The sequence below is a fragment of the Canis aureus genome, chromosome 11, assembly GCF_053574225.1.
Source record: "Canis aureus isolate CA01 chromosome 11, VMU_Caureus_v.1.0, whole genome shotgun sequence".
Taxonomy (NCBI): domain Eukaryota; kingdom Metazoa; phylum Chordata; class Mammalia; order Carnivora; family Canidae; genus Canis; species Canis aureus.
In genome coordinates, this window is record NC_135621.1 from 51,125,006 (window position 1) to 51,146,758 (window position 21,753).

Genomic DNA, 21,753 nt, shown 5'->3' on the forward strand with positions numbered 1-21,753 from the left:
CCTTAGAAGCTACCTGTGCTCCCCTCACATACACTCATGCACCCCTACAAACATACACACTCGATCACCTTCTCTATGAGGGCTATTCTGATCACCCTTTTAAAAACTGAAGCTCTCACCTCTTACCTTGCATCACCTTCCTCTGCTTGCTTTTTCTTTATGAAACTGACCATCATCTAATATTGTAAATTACTTATTTATAAGTAATATATTTCCACCCTTCAGAATATAAGGATCCATGAGGATCCATGAGGGTTTTTTTTCCATCCATATTGCTGTTTCCCCAGCATCTGCAACAGTGCTTGACACATTGACACTTAATAAATATTTTTATTTAAATCCTCTATGCATCGTTATGTAATTTGCTTCCCCCCCATATGTCTTAGGGTATTTCCAAGTCACTATATTAAGTCTACTTTATTCTTTTTAATGGCTGCCCAATATTCCATATTATGAACATTCTATACATCATTTCAACATTGCCCTCTTGATGGACACTTGTTTCTGCATCCTCACTATTTCATGCTGCTGCAAATATCCTCATACAGGTATCTTCATGTGTCTGTATGAATAGTTATGGAAGAAGGCCCCTAGAAGTCCTGCAATAACTTTAAGCCCTGGTCTTTTTGTAGTTGGATCATATAAGGAGTTAATCACATAAGGGGACTTTTGTTTATTTGTTTGTTTTTGATCTTTTTTTAAAAGATTTATTTATTTATTTATTTATTTATTTATTTATTCATGATAGACACAGAGATTGAGAGAGAGGCAGAGACACAGGAGGAGGGAGAAGCAGGCTCCATGCCAGGCTCCATGCCAGGATCGACGTGGGACTCGATCCCGGGACTCCAGGATCGTGCCCTGGGCCAAAGGCAGGCGCTAAACCACTGAGCCACCCAGAGATCCCTATTTGTTTGTTTTTAAATGAAGTTGCATTAAGTATTTTCCCTTTTGCCTTGGCACTAAATTTTACATGATTGGAAAATGCTTTTGTAGGGAGTTTAGGATTTCAGACACCTCCTACCTACTGGGGTCTGGCCTGATAGTTGCCATCATGCTGCCTACTTTCAGATACTCTCCTCAGAGTTAGTGTTCATTTAAAAGCATGGCACCCTGCTTTGTGCAAGGCATCATGGAGAACTTGGAGATAGAGCATTACTGTAGCTTTCTAGGAACTTCCACTTTACTTGGGTAGTAAGCATTAACAAGTTGAATAATAGACTTAGTCAAACAGCCAGTCAAAAATAAGTGGGAGCAATTCATGGGCAAGAAAGGCCATCAGGACAGGCTTTGGGGAGAGATGGTGCTCCAGCTACATCATGAGGGAAGAACAGGACGTGAAGACCATGGAGGCAAAAGGGAAGACATTTTAAGAAGACGGCCAGTTGTAAGTTGAGGGCATGGAAAGAAGAAGCAGTTGAGTACTCAGCAATGAAATGCTACAGGAGGTCTGCTTGGTTGGTTTGGATTCCTCTGCAGTAACACCGGGCAATGCCTGGGGGTCCATGCTCTCAAGGTTGGTGGAGTTTTCGTCCAAAGAATATTGGGCAGCAGACAGTTGGCCTGTCAGTCTCTGGAAAGCTTTGAATGATGGTCCCAGTGTGATCAGGACTCCCAAATCTCTGGCTGGTGACATAGGGTATCCAGTGTCTGCCCGGGACTCTACAGTCTGTCACCCCTGCCCCTGCCAACTTGTATTATACAGTTACACAGTTTCCTATTGACAATTATTTGTCCTCTGTCTCCGAGCATGGCATGGCCGACTGTAACCTGCCATGAAATCAAACTGATGCCCTGGCTCATGCTCAAGGGCCAGATAACTCTAACATAAAGAGATTTCTGCAAGACACACAGGCCTGCCTCTCTGCTCAGGTGTGGCTTTGTCATTGTTCTCAAGTCATCTACTTGCTCTGAAAAAATTCCCAAAGCCTGACCTGCCTCATCTCTCCAAAGGCTGGTAGAATGGATGATAGGAAATGTAGGTCGGTGTGCTGCAGTGCCACCCAGAATGGAGTGGGAGCTCAACAAACATGAGTAACTGGGTGGTGGTAGAGTGATGATTCTCCTTTTAAAAGAGCCCCAGCAAGCCTGCCCGGTTTCTTCCCAGCATGAATTGCACCGGTGAAACCACTGGAAATGAACAGGGAAGACTTCCAGGGCTAGGATTGGCAGCCCAGGGCTAATGGTCCTTGGCCTTGGTGTTTACCAGCAGTACAGAGGTGGGGGAGGACAGTTTGGGTGGTTTGTTTGGCCCCTATTCCTGTGGGTGAACCTCGGGTTTCTTTTGGTTCCCGCCAGCACATCCACTTTCTTTTACTGATCTGTACCCTCTGGGCGTCAGGCCCCAGCCTCCAGGGGACCCATTATGGCTGCCTGAATGATCTCAAGTTCCCCTTCCTCAGCCAGCTTTGTCCTCATGTTTCCAGACTTTACAAAGCACTTTCAAAGACACTATCTCGTGCTGTCCATTTTAACTGACACAACATTGGGATTTTTAAAAAACTTATCAAGAAAACTATATGGCTCTCCCAGGGAAATAACAGAATTTTTGAAAATAGAAAAATCTTTGAGGGGAAAAAACCCAGAGTTTTAAAAGTAAAAAACGAAGAAGTCCCCGAAGACCGCTTCTGTCCTGCTGTCCAGCCAACCCACATTGGTTGGTTAGGACAGACTGGTTTAGCCTTTTAACAGCAGGGGGCGCCAGAGGCCACATTATGTAGATCCGTTGCCCTTGCTGAGAAATTCTTTCACTTTGGTTGCTTTATTCTTGTCCTTCCTGTCACCTCATGAAGAAGCATGAAGAACGCATTCATGGGGCTGGTGGGCAGGAGTAGGTAAGGTGAGCCTAGTGTCAAAGGGTAGCTGCTGCTATGGGGCGTGGAACTGGGAATTTTGAGCAGAGTGCTGGGAGTACTTGGTGGGCCTGAGGATTTCCAGGCATCACTACCAGTAATTCAGAGAATCAAGTCAGTGCCAGGGACCGGCTGTGGTGGAGCTGCCTTATGTGTTTATATTGCCTGAGAAAGGCCCCTCCCACCAGCACCCCTACCCTGCACCCTCATCTTTGGGTGTATGGACATCTTGAGCTCCATAGCTCAGCTGAGCCTTCCAAGGCTGAGTTGGGGTGGAGGGTGGTCTGTGCTGTCCCTCCTTCCGGGCCAGTGACCAGACCATGGATTTCTCTGCTTGGTTTCATTCGGAAAGTTTTGTGTGTGTGCAAACGTGCATGTGTGTGTGTGTTTTAATGTACTTGAATTTTTAGAGAAGTTTTAGGTTTGCAGCAAAATTGAGGGCAGGTTACAGAGATTTCCCATATATCCCCACCTCACACACACAGTCTCCCACACTATCTGCATCCCCCACAAGAACAGTACGTTTATTCCAGTCCGTGGACTTACACTGACCCATTGTTATCACTCGGTTTACATTAGGGTTCTCTCGTGATGTTGCACGTCCCATGATTTTGGAGAAATGTATAATGCCCTGTGTTCACCATTATAGTGTCATACAGAATAATTTCACTGCCCTAAAAATCCTCTGTGCTCTGTTGCTCCCCGTCCCCCAACCACTGGCAACTACTGAGCCTCTTACAGTTTCTATGGTTTTTCTTTCCCAGAACATTGTATGGCTGGAATCATACAAAATGGAGGCTTTTCAGATTGGCTTCTTTCACTTAGCAATATGCATTTAAGGTTCTTTCATGTCTCTTCATAGTTCAACAGATAATTTCTATCTAGTGCTGAATAATTATTCCATTGTCTGGATGTAGCATAGTTTATTCATTCACCTGCTAATGGTCAAATTATTTGTTTCCAAGTTTTGGTGATTATGAATAGAAGAGGTGCTGTGGACCTCCACATGTAGGTTTTCACATGAACATAAGTTTTCAAATCATTTGGGTAAATATCAGGAGTATGAGGGCTAGATTGTGTGGTAGAGTATGGAAGAAACTGCCAAACTCTTCCAAAGTGGCTGCACCATTTTGCATTCCCACGAGCAATGAATGAGATTTCCTGTTGCTTCATACATATCCTCACCAGCATTTGGTGTCAGTGTTTTGGATTTGGGCTATTCTTAGAAGTGCGTAGCAGTATCTTCATTGTCATTTTAATTTGCACTTCCCTCATGACATATAATGTTGAGCATTTTCTCCTACGCTTGGATGCCATCTGTATATCTTTGGCGAAGTTTCTGCTTAGGCTTTTTGCCCATATTTGAATTGGATTGTTCATTTTCTTATTGTTGAGGCTTAAGAATTCTTTTTTTTTTTTCTTAAGATTTTATTTATTTATTCATGAGAAATACAGAGAATGAGAAGCAGAGACTTAGGCAGAGGGAGAAGCAGGCTCCCTGTGAGGAGTCTGTTATGGGATCGCAGGATCATGCCCTGAGCTGAAGGCAGACGCTCAACCACTGAGCCATCCAGGTGTCCTGAGGTTTAAGAATTCTTTTAATGTTTTGGATAACAGTCCTTTATCAGATGTGTCCTTTGCAAATAGTTTCTCTCAGTCTATGGCTTATCTTCTCATTCTCTTGACAATGTCTTTTAGGGAGCAGAAGTCTTTAATTTTAATGAAATCCAGCTTATCAGTTCTTTCTTTCAAATCGTGCCTTTGGGGTTGTACTTTAAAAGTCATCACCATACCTAAGGTCACCTAGATTTTCTTCTATCTTCTAGGAGTTTCATAGTTTTGAGTTTTATTTTTAGGTCTGTGAACCATTAGTTTTTGTGAAGAGTGTAAAGTCTTTGTCTAGATTTGTTTTTGTGTATGTGGATGTCTAGATATTTAGTACCATTTGTTGGAAAAAAAAAAATCTTTGCCCCCTTGTATTTCCTTTGCTCTTCTGTTAAAGATCAGTTGTATAACTGTGGGGATCTCTTTCTGGCTCTCTATTCTGTTCCAGTGATCTATTTGTCTTCTCTTTCACCAATATACACTGTCTTAATTATTATACCTTTAGATTAAGTCTTGAAGTCATGTAGTCTCAATCCTTGAACTTTGCTCTTCTCAATATTGTATTGGCTCTTCTGGGCCTCTCCATATAAACTTTAGATTCAGTTTATCAATATCCACAAAATAACTTCATGGGATTTTTATTGAGAATGCCTTGAGAAGGCACTGAGATTTCCTACTCATGAACATGGACTATCTCTCCATTTATTTAGTTCTTGTTTGATTTCTTTCATCAGAGTTTCATAGTTTTACTCATATTGACTTTGTACATATTTTGTTAGATTCATACCTAAGTATTTCATTTTTTTAGGTGCTAATATAAATATCATGTTTTAAATTTCAAATTCCACTTGATCATTGATGGTATATATGAAAATGATTGAGCTTTGTAGATTAGCCTTGTATCCTGCATCCTTGTTATAATTGCTTATTAGTTTCAGAAAATTTCTGTAAATTCTCTGGGATTTTCTACATAGACAACCATGTCATCTGTGAATAAAGGGAGTTTTATTTCTTCCTTTCAATCAGTATATCTTTTATCTCCTTTTCTTATTGCATTATCTAGTACTTCCAATACAATATTAAAAAGGGCTAGTGAGAGGGGATATTGTTGCCTTGTACTTAAAACTAGAAAGCTTCTAGTTTTTCCATGGGGAAGTATGATATTAGTTGTAGTTTTGTTGTAGATATTCTTTATTAAGTTGAGACATTTTTTCTGTATTTCTTGGTTGCTAAGAGACTTGATCATGAGTGGGTCTTGGATTTTGCCAAATGCTTTTTCTGCATCTATCAGTAGGATTATGTGATTTTTTTCCTTCTTTAGCTTATTGCTCTGAAGGATTACATTAATTGATTTTCAAATGTTGAACTAGTTTTGAATACCTGAAATAAATCCTACTTGTTTATGGCTTATATTTCTTTTTATGCATTATTGGATTCAATTTGCTGGTTTGTTGAAGATTTTTACATCTATATTCATGAGAGATGTTGGGCGTAATTGTCTTTTCTTATAATGTCCCTTCTGTTTTCATCTTCTAGAAAATATTGTAGAGAATTGGTATAATTTCTAGTTTAAATGATAAAATTCACTAGTCAACCCATCTGGGCCTGGTGCTGTTTTGGGAAATTATTAATTATTGACTTGATTGGTTTAATAGATATTGACCTTTTACATTATGTATTTATTTTGTGAGTTTTAGTAGTTTGTGTCTTTCAAGAATGGTTTTGAGGGATGCCTGGGTGGCTTGGCAGTTCAGTGTCTGCCTTTGGCTCAGGGCGTGATCCTGGAGTACCGGGACTGAGTCCCACATTGGGCTCCATCCATGGAGCCTGCTTCTCCCTCTGCCTCTCTCTCTCTGTGTCTCTCATGAATAAATAAATAAAATCTTTTTAAAAAAAGAATGGTTTTGAGGTATACTGCTAATTATGAGAAGTTGTGTTTTTACTTTCAGTCAGTTCAAAATATTTCTAAATTTCTCTTGAGATTTCCTTTTTTACCCAGGTGTTATTTATTAGTGTGTTATTTAATTTCCAAGTATTTGAATATTTTCTAACCATTTTCCTGTTTTTGATCACTAATTCCACTGTGGTCTGAGAGCAGACATTGTATGATGTTTTTTAAATTATTTTAAATTTGGTAACGTTTGTTTTATGGCTAAGAATGTGGTCTTGATAAATGTTCATGTAAGCTTGAGAAATATGTGTATTTTGCTGTTGTTGAATGAAGTAGTTGCTAGATATAGTAATCAGTTATATTTAGTTCATTGATAACGCTGTGACTTTGACTATGTCTTTATTGATTTTCTGCATTCTGGATCTGTCTGTTTCTGATAGAGGAATGTTAAAGTCTTTAACCACAATAGTAGATTCATCTATTTCTCCTTGTAGTTCTGTTTTTGCATCACATATTTTGATACTCTGCTGTTAGATGCATGCACATTAAAGATTTAATATCTTCTTTGAGAATTGAGCCCTTTGCTATCTCTGATAACTTTCCTTACTCTAAAGTCTGCTCTGTCTATAATAAAACATAGCTACTGCTGCTTTCTTTTAATTAGTGTTAGCACAGTATATATTTCTCCATGGATTTAATTCTAATCTACATGTGTCTTGTATCTAAAGTATGTTTTTTCTAGATTAAATATAATTGGGTCTATCCTGTTTTTTGATCCACTCTGACAATCTCTTTTAAGTGATGTACAGTTGACCCTTGAAAAGCACAGGTTTGAGTTGCATAGGTCCACTTATGTGTGGATTTTTTTTTTTTTTTTTACAGTACTGTGAATGTATTTTCCTTAGTATTTTCTCAATAGCATTTTCTTTTCTCTGGCTTTGTTGAAAGAATATAGCATATAGTACATTTTATATACAAAATATGTTTCATGAACTGTTTATATTATCTGGAAGGCTTCCAGTCTACAGAAGGCCATTAGTAGTTAATGGGTGTAGTTTTGAGGAAGTTAAAGTTCTATTTGGATTTTTGGCTATGCAGAGGGTCAGCATGCCTAACCCCTGTGTTTTCAATGGTCAACTGTATTTAGCCCATTGACATTTAAAATGATTATTGATATAGTTGGACTAATAACTACCATTTTTTCTCCTGTTTTCCATTTGATACCCTTGTTCTGTGTTCCTATTTTCATTTTCCACTTTTTTCTACTTTTTGTATTTTCAGTTGAATATTTCATATGATTCCATTTTCTCTCCTTTTTTAGCATACTAGTTACTCCTTTTTTTTTTTTTTTTACTTATGTTTGTGGTTGCCTAGAGTCTTTATTTCTTCCTCACTTTTGAAGAATAATTTCACAGGGTCCAGAATTCTATGTTGGTGGGGGGTTTTCTCAATACTTAAAATATTTCACTCTGTTATCTTCTTGCTTGCATGGTTTCTGGGGATGAGTCAGATGCACTTCTTATCTTTGCTCCTCTGTAGGTCAAGGTGTTATTTCCTTCTGGCTTCTTTCAAGATTATTTTCATTTATCTTTGGTTTTTTTGAAGTTTGTGTATGATAGGCCTAGGTGAAGTGTGTTATTGTGTTTTGTCTTTGTCATATATCCTGCTTGGTATTCTCTGAGCTTGCTGGATCTGTGGTTTGGTGTCTGACATTAATTTGAGGATATTCTCAGTCATTTTTGCTTCAATATTTCTTCTATTTCTCTCTCTGTCTTCTTCATCTGGTGTTTCCATTACACACATGATACAGTTCTTAGTCTGTTTCTTTAGTCTTTTCTTTCTCTTTGCCTCTCTGTTTTGGAAGTTTCTATTGATGTATTCTCAAACTCAGAGATTATTTCCTCACCTGTGTCATTCTACCAGTCGGACCAGCAATGGCATTCTTCATTTCTGTTACAATGTTTTGGATCTCTAGAATTTCCTTTTGATTCTTAGAATTTACATTTCTCTGCTTACATGGTGCATTGTTCTTACATGCTATCTACTTTATTGATGAGAGCCCTTAATATATTAATCACAGCTGTTTTAAATTCTTGGTCTGAGAGGCTCCTGGGAGGCTCAGTCAGTTGAGCATCTGACTCTTAGTCTCAACTCAGCTCATGATCTCAGGATTGTGAGATCAAGCCCCACATCAAGCTCTATGCTCAGTGCAGAGTCTGCCTCTCCCTCCCCTTTCCCCTCTGCCCCTCTGCTCCCTCTTTCTCTCTCACAAATAAATTCTTTAAAAAGTAAATTAAAATAAAATTTTAAAACATATAAATAAATTCCTGGTCTGATAATTCCAATATTCCTGCCCTGTTTCAATCTGGTTCTGATGCTTGTTCTGTCTCTTCTACCTGTGTGTGTTTGCCTTTTAGAATGTCTTTGAACTTTTTCTTGATAGCTGGGCATGATGTACTGGGTAAAAGGAATTGCAGGAAATAGGCCTTTAGTAATGTGTTGGTGAATGTGGGGGAGAGGGAAAACATTCTAGAGTCTTATGATTGGATCTCAGTCTTTCCATGAACCTGTGCCTCTGAACTATAAGCTTTTAAGTGTTACTCAAGGGGCTTTTTCCTCCCCACTTAGGTGGGACAGAATGACTGGAGTGGGCTGGAGTTGGGTACTTTTCTTCTTCCACATGGAAAGCTAGCTAGAAGGAACTGGGTTGGGTATTTCCCTTCTCCCACATGGAAAGCTAAACAGGCTAGAGTAGGGTATTTTCCTATCCCTAGGGTCAGGTAGGATCTGATAAAACTACAATAGTTTAGGCTGTGGTAAAATAGTTTCTCCTAAAAGCAGGCCTTGTTAAGAACTGAGTATTCAGTGGTTCCTTTTCCCCTCCCCCTGGCAGAAACTTAAGGTAATATTTCCCCAGTGTTCACTGTGAGAACCTGGTCAAACTCCTAGAAGCAAAATGGACAAAGTTGTAAGGGCCCCCTCTAATTGGGTCTGCCCAGGGTTTGGACTCAGCCTTGTCCACTTCGAGACTCCCATGTTTTGCCAATTTCAGGTCCAATTCCCCTGCCCTGGTGCTGGTTCCCACAGGGGTTGCTGCTGGGGAGTTTCTGCCCAGTGAGTTGTGGTTCATGGTAGCTGCCTGTCTGTCTTGGTCATTTTGGTGGCAGCAGTGTGCCGTGACCTTACTTCTCTGGTAGACCTGAGAAGAGTTGTTGATTTTTCAATTTGTTCAGCTTCGTACTTCTAAGGACCGAATGACGTTGTCTTAGTGCCTTACATGCTATACTGGAAACCAGTTGATGTTTTTCACTTTTGATATCCTATACTGACAACTAAGTGATTGAGGGGGTGGAGGGGAGAAGACTTTGAAGCATGACTTTTGTTCCTTTGAAATTGGATTTTTGATTTGAAAGGAACCTTGGAGGTCACTTCGTTCAATGTCCTCATGTTGGGATCAGCATCTCAGTAGGCTCTACTGTGCACTTCTCTCTTGGTAATACTCCCACATTTTAGCAAAGTAGTAGCATGCACTGTATATATGCAACCCATTTGTGCTCAGGATCCAAATGGACTTTCTCCAAATAAACCAGTTAAGTTCTTTTATAGTCAGTGTTCTGCTCCCTAGAAGGAAATATAATGTGATATTTATCCATAAACAGTGGTTGTCTCTGGACAGTGGTTTGATGGATGCTTTTAGTTCTGTGTGATGAGATGATGGGTAGTTTTTATTTTTCTCTTTTCTGCATTTTCCAAATTCTATCAAATGAACATGTATTATTTGTACAATTAAAAAACAAAACAAAAAATCAAATTAATTAATTAAAAAAATAAAACAAGGTAACATTTTCGGTCATGAACATTGGAAGTCTCCTCTCTGTGTCTCCTTACAGTCTGCAAGATGAATGTTCACCGGCGCTGTGAGACCAACGTGGCCCCCAACTGTGGAGTGGATGCCAGAGGAATTGCCAAGGTTTTGGCTGATCTAGGTGTCACTCCAGACAAAATCACCAACAGCGGCCAGAGGAGGAAAAAGGTAACTGCCTATTTGGTGGTGTCTCCGGGGCTCTTCGTGCTGGCTTCCCAAGAGTCCCCCTGAAGTGAGGTTCTGAGATCCCTGGGTTTGAGACTGTACTCAAAACAGCATGTGCTTAAATGGGAAGAAAAAAAAGTGGTCAGGCAGGTGACATTAAAGTCTCCTTTTGTTCCAGAAGTAGGGGGAAAACAAAGCAAATAGCAAATCTCAAGTGTCCTGTTCCTCAGGGGAACCTAATCTCTGAGATGAGGACTTTGGAGTTCTCTCTAGAAAAAGCACAATTCTAGAAAAGGAAGTAGGTGTATCTGCATCCAGAACTAGCACGAAAGCAATGTTAGTGTTTGAACTTTGCCCCTGGCATCACCGTAATGAGGATACATGGATGAAGAGTTGAGACCACATTCTTTCCTAGGGAGCAGGCCAAGAAGATTTGTGGTAGTGCTGGCACTCAGCCACCTAGGGGATATTGTTAATGCCCCACCACATGAAACATCTGGGCCTTTCTTTGGAGACCCAAAGTCTCCATGTCTCCATAGACCCATGTCTCTATCCATGTGACATTCTGAATGTCAGTAGGAAGAGGTCCATTGGCTAAGATGTTATTTTGGTAAGCCAGGGCCTGCAGATGTAACTAGAGCTAAAGGCATCCATAGCATTTCGTTTGAAGGTCCTCCTTGGCCTTGGCTTCCAGCCTAGAAAAATGTAAGAGTCTTCCAAAAAATAAGTTATGAGAAAATCGGAACCATGTTAACTGGGCAAGAAATCCTGGTGGGGGTCCGGGGTGGGCAGTGACCCTCGTTTCCTAGTTTCAGGCATTCTCAAGCACTTACCAGAAAAGCAAGTCTGTCTTGGGGTGCTCTAGAATTTTGACTCCTAAATATTTTCCCTAGATCCTGCCCTGAAATATCTTCTGAAGAACTCTGTTTCCCTTCTCCTTTTTAGAACTGTCCACCTTTTCCCTGGTGCATCTCAGGAGAGCTCTTTCCCCTGAATAGGGAGGTTTGGATTGTCTCCATCTCTTTAAACTCCTCTCTCTCTACCTTCCCAATAAGCAAAACTGTTTTGCAAGGGTTGGAAAAAAAAGAACTCTCTCTGGTTGGAGTTAGCTATGAGATTTTTGTGCTTCTGGTGGCTCTTAGCTCTATAAATCCCACTAGTAGAAACAGGGCTTTAGTTATTGACCCAAGACATTGCAATTGTAAGCAGAATGTCAGCACCCAAGAATGCTAGGCCCCCACCAAAGAGGCAGGTTAAACAAACACCCTGTGATGACAGTGTTGGACACACACATTTATGAGCTCTAGGGAGAGGCCTTTTCAGGAGAGATGGCTTTATTCCTTGCTAGAAGTAAATTGAGACAGAATCATTATTGTCATGAAACATTTAAGAGAAAATGCAATACACACCTGCCCTCTCCCTCCGACTTACATGGGCCATAATGCCAATAAGTAGACATCATCTGTCTGTTTTAGATTTGGGGGAACCTGGGGCTAAGAGGCCAACATGGAGAAATTCAAGAGACAGAGTTAAAGACTAAAGGATTCTGATATTTTTATTGATGTATTGCTTCTGGTGCAAAAGCTGGAAAAAGCCACATGACCCAAGTAGTAGCTCAACTTCATGTGAGAGGAAGGGAAAGAAGTACCGTTGGTCAGAGAAGCTAAAAGGGCTTCTTTGCAAGAATGTTAGGCTTCCTAGGGTGTTGTCTTCATGTTGCCCCTTGCAAGTACTCCATTGTCCAGAAGGACGTGTGCAGACAAGATCAAGAGTAAAATAAAGCAAAACTGTTCATGACCCGCTTAGTCCAAACCTCTGATTTTAGTGGGAATTTAAGATGGGTGTGCCAGCATCTGTGCCAGGAAATAGGCTTCCCGGGGGGGTGCTCTATTAAAATTTGCCAACCAATATCAATACATCTAAAAATATTTATTGAGCTCCTACTAAAGGTATCATTTTGTGCAAGGCACCAGGAGCAACACAAATACTGGATAGTCTTACCTTCAAAGAGACTATAGTCTACCTGAGAGCCCCACACAGTATCCACATGCAGATGCCATTAACTAAATACAGCTGAACAAGATGATGGATAAGTGCCCAACAGGTGTTAGAAACAAGTGTTGAGTTGCTTTGGGTGCGGTAACTTGCGTTGCTTGCATAGGTGAGGGAGGTTTCTATGGAAGGGGGACAGTTGTGCTTTGCTTAGACAGGTCGGTTGTGGTTGGATAGAATGAAAATGAAACAAACTGCAGTCTCTCTCTCTCTCTCTCTCTAATTTTTGTTCCAGTTAGTTAACATTCAGTGTAATATTAGATTCTGGCGTATGATATAGAGACTCGCCGCTTCCATATAGCACCCGGTACAGTCCCCCTTTAACTGTCTAATGAAAGCGGAGTCTGCTCTCAGAATATCAGTTCAGCAGGTGCTGCTTCGTAGCCTGGACCCCTCCTACAGCCCTTGCTCCGCGCAGCAGCCCCATGCTTCTGGTCTCAGGGAAGCTCCCACCTCCCTTCTCACGTCTTCCCTCTTTCTCTCCCTCTCTCTAGCTCATTGCCGGCGCCGAGTCCCCGCAGCCCACTTCTGGAAGCTCGCCATCTGAGGAAGATCGATCCAAGTCAGCCCCCACCTCCCCTTGTGACCAGGGTGAGGCCCTCAGATCTGCTTTCCTCTGAGCAATGTCATCGGGAGCACTGAGGAGGTTGAGGCCTCTCTACCCAAGAATGGCCTTGTTAGCCAGAACGACCGCCCAGGAAGGGCTTCAGACACCCTCTCTTTACTCCTTAGCTGCTCTTTCTCTCTGCAAGGCTGTCTTGAGGGAGAGACTCTTAAATAGCTATTAAACCCTGACCAGGCCCCAGGGCAAGAGAGAAAGAGCAGGTGATGATGTGGTTCTTTCTTTACCCTCACCTCTTTCCAGGGCTCCAAGTATAGGAAAGTGCCCCACAGCCTGCTCCCATACCTGTCATTCCATCCACTGTGCCACTCAGCTGCACGCCACCACTCCCTTCCTTCCTTCCTGACTCTGATCATCACCCCAAAACCTGAGAGCAGGGCAAGGGTTGGGGGAGGGGCTCGCCTCCTGCTGTGGCCTATGGACAGGCAGGGACAGAAGCTCAGAGCCCAAGAACAGACTAAGAAGAGGGAGGAAGCCAGCTCTAGGCCTGACCCCTTCCTAAAGCTCAGCTGAGGATGTGCCCTTCTTTCTTATAAGAATATGCTTAACGTAGTCAAAGTTACTGAATTCCGCAGGCATTCCAGAATGCTGAGGGGAGACCAGCACATTGAAAACCTTCCCCTCTGATGACCAGATGTCCCTGGAGAGGGATGTGTGCTGCTTTTGCAGAGCAGGGATAACATAACCATCGTTGCATGCGTGACAAGAGTGCCCCCTTTGTGTTCAGTATCTAAATCTTATGCTCACACCAACTCTGTCTCGCTGCTCCATCCCTGTCCCTGTGACACAGGGTGGGAATGGAAGATCAGAAAGTCCAAAAGTTCTATCCAAAGGCCTGGAACTAAGTCAGTGATGAGGGCGAGACCTTACCCCTTCTGGCTTCGGGAGCCCAGTCTCCTAATCAGCGCCATCAGACCCTCCCTGAGGGTCATTGTGGTGACCCACTTCAGCTTACCCAGGAGTAAACAAAATAGCTGCAGGGCCACAGAGTAATTGGCCTGAGTCCCTCTTCTTACTGCTCTGATTAGATTTCTTCTCTGCCTCATTGCAAAAACGATTTGACCCGTTCATAATCCAATGGTGTGATGCTGGGTCCTCCAAACTTGCAGGTGTCATCCTGGAATCCACATGGGTGTTTTCATGTGTCCCTTTGTAGTGCTGAGTCTTCCTTCGAGAACTTCAAGGAGACAGCGTTATATGGTAGACACCCCAGTGAGAGTGAGGTAGAATGTAGCTTCTAGGCCTGGCTCCTGCCTGGCATGCTGCCCAGACCTATTACCTGTGTGTCTCTGCTCAGCACACACACCAGTATTAGCCAGCAGTGGTGTGGGCACAGAGACGCAAAGGCCCTCTTAGCAAGACACAGAATTGATACAGCACCAAGATAATACACCGATTCTCTTCCTTCCCTTGTAAGAATACACAGAATGACTTTTTCTTCAAGCTTTGGAATCCCTAAACGCCCAAGTTCTGTTTTCCCAAATCCATTTAATAGTTTGCCTTGGAAACTGAGACTTTTAGCTGTTTGCTGAGACTAGAGTTTATACTCCGTAGGGAATGAGTGATAGGAAATGGCTGAATTGGCAAGGGGAGAGCCTTGGACTCAGGAGCCTTCCTTACCCCTCCTTCCCCTCTGCCCCAGCAGATCTAGGAAAGATCTCCCTTCCTGGAGCAAGCTCTTATGGGCCTCCGTCCTTCTGAAAAGAAGCTGAAGATCTCTTTATGTCAAGCAGCACCTGATTCTGATTCCCAAGGGTTAATGGATTGTGTTCCCCTTCTAGCATCCCAGTATTCATGAGCATCTCTTAAAATTGGATTATGCTTGTGGTGCCCAGTTCTGCGTTGAGGCGTGTGTGTCTTGGTGAATGAATAGCTAACAATAGAGCTTGCTCAAACAGGAAAGGTCAAGGGTCATCCAGTGTTATCACCGCCAGGTAGTTTAGGTCACATGCTCCGCAGGGGCACAAGACTGCCCCGTGGTTGTGAAATAGTACCGAGGAATCCCTGCCCCGTCTGAGATAAATTTGCAACATGTCACTCTCGGGAACTCATCTAGAGTTAATGATAAGCCAGTGGCTCATCTTGTTTAAGAACCTTGTGGGAGATGGGTATTAAAATAAATGCAACAATAGGGCCAAGTAAAATCCTTTAGAAGTCAAAGGCTTCCCAGTCTTTCCAAAGGCTTCTATACAGTTACATGACCAATGATTACCGTGATGACTATTCTTGATGAGTCATTGTTCTACTTTTCAAAGGGAACTCAAAGGGTGCCTGTTGTCTTTGAGACTCTGCAGGGTTCCAGAGAAGGCCAGCATTCCTGCACTACACCTAGAATAACAGGACAAGCCACTAGCCAAAGGGGGCTTTTAGAGAGAGGGCCGTGGGTTTCTGTGTAATCTGAAGGTGTTGGCCAGTGGGAGCTGTGTCCTCCTCCTCTTTGCATACCCAGCCCCTGCTGTATGTTAGGTGCCAATGGAAGCATGTAGAGCAAACGATGGACCGTGTGAAGGCCCATGCCGGATCTGTTGCTATGAAGAATCCGAAGCGGGCTGAGACCTCGTGGTGGGGGTTGGGGGGGGGGGGCGGTCTGAGTGCTGAGTCCTAGTGGGAAGGGATCTTGAGGGTATGCACTAATGTGAGATCTTGTCACCCTTGGCCCTAGAAATAAAAGAACTTGAAAACAACATCCGGAAGGCCTTGTCCTTTGACAACCGAGGGGAGGAGCACAGGGCAGCAGCATGCGGCGATGGCCAGCTGGCGAGCCCCGGCGAGAATGGCGAAGTGCGGCAGGGCCAGGCCAAGCGCCTGGGTCTGGATGAGTTCACCTTCATCAAGGTGCTGGGCAAAGGCAGCTTTGGCAAGGTCTGTGGCGTGCGTGGGTACAACCGCTGACTTTCTCTGCCCCGTGGCGTTGCCTCATCTGTCTGATCTAAGATTAAGCTGTGAGCATTTCAGCCTGGTCTTGTCGTGGCTTCCTTCCTTGTTCGGTGGAAAAGGCCTGCAGCCACGCAGGTGGGAGCCTGGGATCTGCTGCTAATTAGCTGAAGGACTTCAAGGTAGTCACTTCAATTCTTTGGGACTCCAGTGTTCTCATTTGCCAAATGGGGACACAGGCATCAAGTGAGGTCTTGGGTTAAAAAAAAAAAAAAAAAAGAAAGAAAGCCCTTGGGAAAGTTTAAATTGCTTTATGTATGCTTGGTATCCCGTTATCTGTGATAGTAGCACTTTATTTCTTCCCTTCTTCAGAGATCCATCTGAAATTCTGGCTTTAATTCATGACAGAGACTTTGAGAATGAACTCTGGAATCTGCCCTCTGTGAACTTAGAGCTCAAAACAAATCTGAGCATATATTATCTTGGAAGTTAAATGCTATTTAACTGACTTTTCTGGCACTTACTAAATGCTGTTTATCCTCCACACGTGGCAAGAAATGAGAGTAATCATCTCATGTCTTGGATCTTGCCCTTGGTACTGCTCTCCCTTCCCTTCCCCACATGGAGACGAGCAGAGCCGTATGAGGTATATGTGGCACGTGTGGCCATGAGGCTTTCATGGTGACCAAGCAGCATGCCAATGGCACAGTGACGTGGGGATATAATCCCTGTTGATTTTAGAAAGAAGATGGAAGGGCAGAGGGCCCAGAATGCTGGCTATCATTTCAGCTGAGATCCCTGAATATTCCCTTGTGCTCTGCAAAGATTAGAGTCCCTGGGAGGTGCCTTTCCATGCCGTCCTCCGGGGCCCAGCAACTGAGCCCAGCGGCTCCCAAGTCACGTGCCCTCACATGTCCTGGACTCTGGAAAGCAGCAGCCTGCCCTTCAGCCAGCTACTCTGCTGCTCACTGAACAGAATGGCTCTGGAAGCCTCCAGGGTATGGGCCTGCCTCCCCCTGCCTCACCTGCCTCACCTGCCCCATCTCATCCTGAGATTGCGGTTGCAGGAAGGTAACTGGAGGAGCATACTTAAATGCAGGTGCTGAAGCAATCACATTCTTCACAGACTGCGTAAATAAGAAACCGGCCCCAGTGCCCTGGTCCCAGGTGTAACCCCAGATTGTGAGTGAGCTTAATTTTGAACAAGATTCAAGGGAAACAAGCAGGCTCAGGGTTTTCAGGTCTCCATACTATGTGGGCAGGATGGGAACTTGGATGGCTCTGGAGCATATAGGTTGTTTCTTAAGAAAAATCACAGCCAATATTTGAGCCAGTTTTCGAGATTTTGCATTACGTGTGGGCAATGAAACGTCCTCAGTTAGTGCCCTGAATTCCCTCTTGAAGCTTCTGCATTATTGCTCTTGAGCCCTGGCAGCTCACCCTGGAATACTGGATGTAGGACTTGAGTGTTTAAAAGGAGAAAGACTTGTCATGTCATGGAGAAATTAGTGCAAAAATATCAAATGATAGGAAAACTTGAAGATAATAGAACTGTGAGTTTGCTTTCTGTAGAAGGAATCACATTCCCAGCGACAACACTATAAAAGAACCACGAAGGCAAGCGTGACAGATTTAGCTACATAAGGACAAGTGATCCTGTTTGCTATCGAACAGAAAATCATAAACCAGGCTTAGACAAAACTCTGCAGAAAGCAAAATGTGTCTTTATATACCAAACTCATACAAATTCATAGGGAAATGTAGGTAGAACTAGACAAAGTTGTCTTGCATATAAAACTGATGGTTCACACAAATACAATGTAAGGAAAAATTTTTTTTAAATTTCATTGCAAGTTAAAACAGCATTGAGGTTATATTTCACACCTGTTATATGAGCAAAAACACTTTTTAAGTGAAAACACCCAATTTGAGTACATTGCCATGAAACTAAAACATCTCTACATCCCTAGTGGCAGATTATATTGTACATCCATTTGAAAGAAATGTGCAAAATATTTAACCTTATAATCTACTTCTAAGACTTTCTAGCTTAAGGATATTTTCCAAAAAGAAAAAGAAAGAAAGGAAGAAATAATCACAAAAACAATCCAATTTATTTCTATAGCATTTAATAATCAGCTTTTGCTTAAGTGCCTAATATGAGTTAAATAGTTAAATAAATCATAATATGTTTACTTCAGTTGTGTGTAAGCAACCTTGATAATGATGCTGACAATGTAGATCTTATTAATCTTATCATCTTATTAATGTCAGTTAAATATTATTTGTGCAATACTATAATTGCGAGTATGACAAATATATATGAACATATGAATTATTTAACAGATATGTGTTGAACTTTTTATTTTGCAGTGGCCCTTTGCTAGAGGTTAAACATAAATAAATGAGTTAGAGAACCTGTATTAGGATGGACATTTTTTCTAAACATTTTTTAATGTTATCCTATTCAAAATGAAGGGGAAAAAAAGTTAGTTTTTAAAGCATTTGGTATTGACTTGTGTCTTTTCTTTTGATTCCACTTGTGTATAGATTGATGGAGTGGTTTGGGTCTATTGCAGGTGATGTTGGCAGAGCTGAAAGGCAAAGATGAAGTATATGCTGTGAAGGTCTTAAAGAAGGATGTCATCCTCCAGGATGATGACGTAGACTGCACGATGACAGAGAAGAGGATTTTGGCGCTGGCGCGGAAACACCCATACCTAACCCAACTCTATTGCTGCTTTCAGACCAAGGTATGTCTAGGAAGAAGCTGGTGGGCCGCCATCTTGGGGTAGTACTGTGTGATGTGATGGCATCTTGATAAAAAGAAAATCAATTATATACCCTCTAGATAGATCTTCTATATTCTTTTCTCATAGGCCTTGTAAAATGGAACAGATTTTACCCTTGAAAAGATCAGGTGTATTTGAACAGCATACTCTTTTTTTAAGGGGATGGAATTTTCCATTCAAGGTTGTGCCTGTGGAGGGATGAGAGGGCACTAGAACTCTTTGCAGATGTAGCTGGACAAAACCAAATGGCTAAATCCAGTGTTTGCTCCTTGGAAAAACCAACAGGTGTCATCATTAGTCCTTGCTCTACTCCTAACTTTCTATCATTAGGCAAATCACTTAATGTTCTCTGTTGCCTTCAAATGAAAGGAGTCGAGGCCACCCTAACCACTCCTGACTTGTGTAATGTCACAGGAGGCAAGAGATGTGGACAAGTGCTTACAATGCCCTGGCGAAATATAAATATGTGATTGTAAATTTACCATGTAGGAGCCTGGGAACCAGAAGGTGGCAGTAAAGAAATGAAAATAATCTGCAACTGCATTGTGGAGTCTGACCTGTGAATATCATAATTGATTTTTTAAAACTTATTCTTAGTAAAGAAGAGAAATGCTAAAATTCTTCATGAAGCTCTTAATTTATTATCCCTTTTGGGGGAAAAAAATTAAAGTCTTTGAGGATGCCTTATGGTGCCTGTAGCTCTTATCTTCCTGAGAAGGCATAGGCAACCTGACCTGAAACTTTCCTGTGCCCATCTGGAGCCCAGACAATGAAGGGTGCCATCATGGAGAGACAGTCCCTTGCCCTTTGGCATACTCCCACTTCTATGTCACTGCAATAACATCTTTCACTTTGAATTCAACAATTACTTGTTTGGTCATTTGGCAAATTTTTATTTTATTATATTTAATTGAATTCTCCCCACGTACCAGGTGTGGAGTTACATTGGTAAGCAAGGCCCAGTCTCTGACCTCAGGGAATTTACAGTCTCTGGTACGCTTCTCAAAGGGTATTTCTCTGAATCTTCATCACTTGGGAAACTCTAAGCATAAAAGACTCTGGCCCATAGTTTGGGAAATTGCAATCTGATCTCTTTTAGACTTTCTCAACATACACTTTCTTATTAAAGTCCTTGAGGAGAATTGCAGGGGGGGCAGGGCGGAGATTGCCTTTATTTAACTAGCATTTCCCAATTACTTTATCTTAAGCTCCACCCATACTACCACCTATTACACCCTGTGAAAGCGATCTAATGGCATTTTTCCTATCCCTCTGATCTCTCAGGAGAATAAGAAGTACCTTCTGAAAATCTGAATATCCCTTTTCCAAACAAGTACAGGACTCATTGACAATCTTTTTTTTTTTTTTTTGGCATGTTTTATGTAATGCATAATATTTACGGGTCTGTGCGTGTATGAGCACATATGCAGAGCCCAGCATGATCATATGATCAACGTTCTTCTTTCCATACTTTTTGCACCAGTGAGAAAATCAGATTCAGAGGAGTCGAAGTCTTTTGCCCCTAAGACACTCTGTTTTAGCCAAGACGGACTTGGCATCTGATCTCTGGAACTCCCAGTCCAGTGGAACCATGCTCTGATATCACACCCATACTCTCTCTTGCCTGACCCAGCACAGTGTCCCCTCTGGGGGGGACCTTTTTCCCCCTATTCCCCTACCTCTAGCAGGTAGCCCTCTCTTTCACTATCTGAGGTGGTTTCCTGTGTAGGGATATACACTGGAGTTTTTTCTTTGGACACATTGCCAAGAGGTCCAATATCCTTGGGGAGCCACCATGGAGGGTCAGCTTTCCTACACCTCTTGGTGAATGAATGTGGGAATGGAAGTCTTCCATGTCAGCAATGTTCTCTTTGGTGTATTATAGAACACCAAGGCTAAGGTTCTAATTGTATGGCAGCTTTTGGAGCACAAAATGGTGTTGAGTAACACCATGAATTTCCTTTATGATGGAGCCATAACGAAACTGACATGGAGATATTAGGGTTTGGAGGGCTGGAGAACAGGGTTGGGAGAGAAGGGATTTTAGTAGTTTAGAGATTCACTAACTCTTTTTCTCAGGCCAATATCAGCCACTGTTATAGGAGCACCTTTGCTCCACCTCCCATGCCACCATTATTTGGTAGAACCATAGGACACCCCACTTTACACAACAGGTGTATGTTCATCTAATTTTTCAAAAGTGAATCACATTTTAACCTTACCAAAGGACTTTAACTTACTATAAAAGCAGTCTTATGAAATATCATTTTATAAAGCCCAAACTTCTAGAAAATGTGACTTATCCTATGACAAGCAGTCGTCATGGTTTTAAAGAGTCATTCACCTGACTGTGAGGTAGGTGCTGGCTCTGGGCTTATCAGCAAAAAGTGGAGGGGTTTGCTCCATAAGTGATGGGGAGTTTATACTCCTTCTGTAAGTAAACGGCAGCAAACAGCATGGCATGGGGTGTTCAAACCAAGAGGACTCAGAGGAGAGATGCTCTTGGACTTTTGAGTGGGTTGAAAACTCAAGCCAGACTTTGAGGAGGGGAGGATTGGGTCAGTCTGGGCTGGGAATGGGAGCCAGGTTCAGTAGCCATAGCTCAGTCCTGCTTTAGTTTCATTTTTCCTGAAAAGAAAGGACAACTCCTGAGTTACCCTGAACCTGGTTTCAACTAAGACTAATACATGATTAAGGAATCTGAGATCCAATTGCAATCCTATTAAGATTTCTTTGACTTTTATTTTATGACACACGAAGCAGCAATAATGCTAAGTCGGGTTTAATTATTTTTAGGTGAGCCTTTGTTTTTCAAGGTGTAGGAAGAAAGGGCCCCCATAGAAACATGCTTTGAGAACCTTCTGCTGGTTTGCACATAGCTTCTTCAGGCCATACACTACACAGGTTGCCTGGCGGGACTTAGATGTGTGTGAAGTGGGGGTGGTGCCATGTGACCACTGGCAATGACTGTGTAAACCTATTGGTGCCAGTCATGATGTCAAGTCATGAATTAGGTCTGGTCCCCACAGCCTGCT

The 21,753-nt window shown here is 42.3% G+C and overlaps 1 protein-coding gene across 3 annotated transcripts in view; it reads left to right on the forward strand.

Moving 5' to 3' along the window:
• PRKCE (protein kinase C epsilon) overlaps positions 1-21,753 on the forward strand; it is a 485,512-nt gene that overhangs the window by 318,323 nt on the left and 145,436 nt on the right. For all 3 annotated transcript variants that reach the window (XM_077915271.1, XM_077915273.1, XM_077915272.1), the window contains exons 7-10: positions 10,239-10,381; positions 12,925-13,021; positions 15,715-15,914; positions 18,506-18,679. In XM_077915271.1, the coding sequence (XP_077771397.1) occupies positions 10,239-10,381; positions 12,925-13,021; positions 15,715-15,914; positions 18,506-18,679 (614 nt within the window). The remainder of the gene's footprint in view (positions 1-10,238; positions 10,382-12,924; positions 13,022-15,714; positions 15,915-18,505; positions 18,680-21,753) is intronic.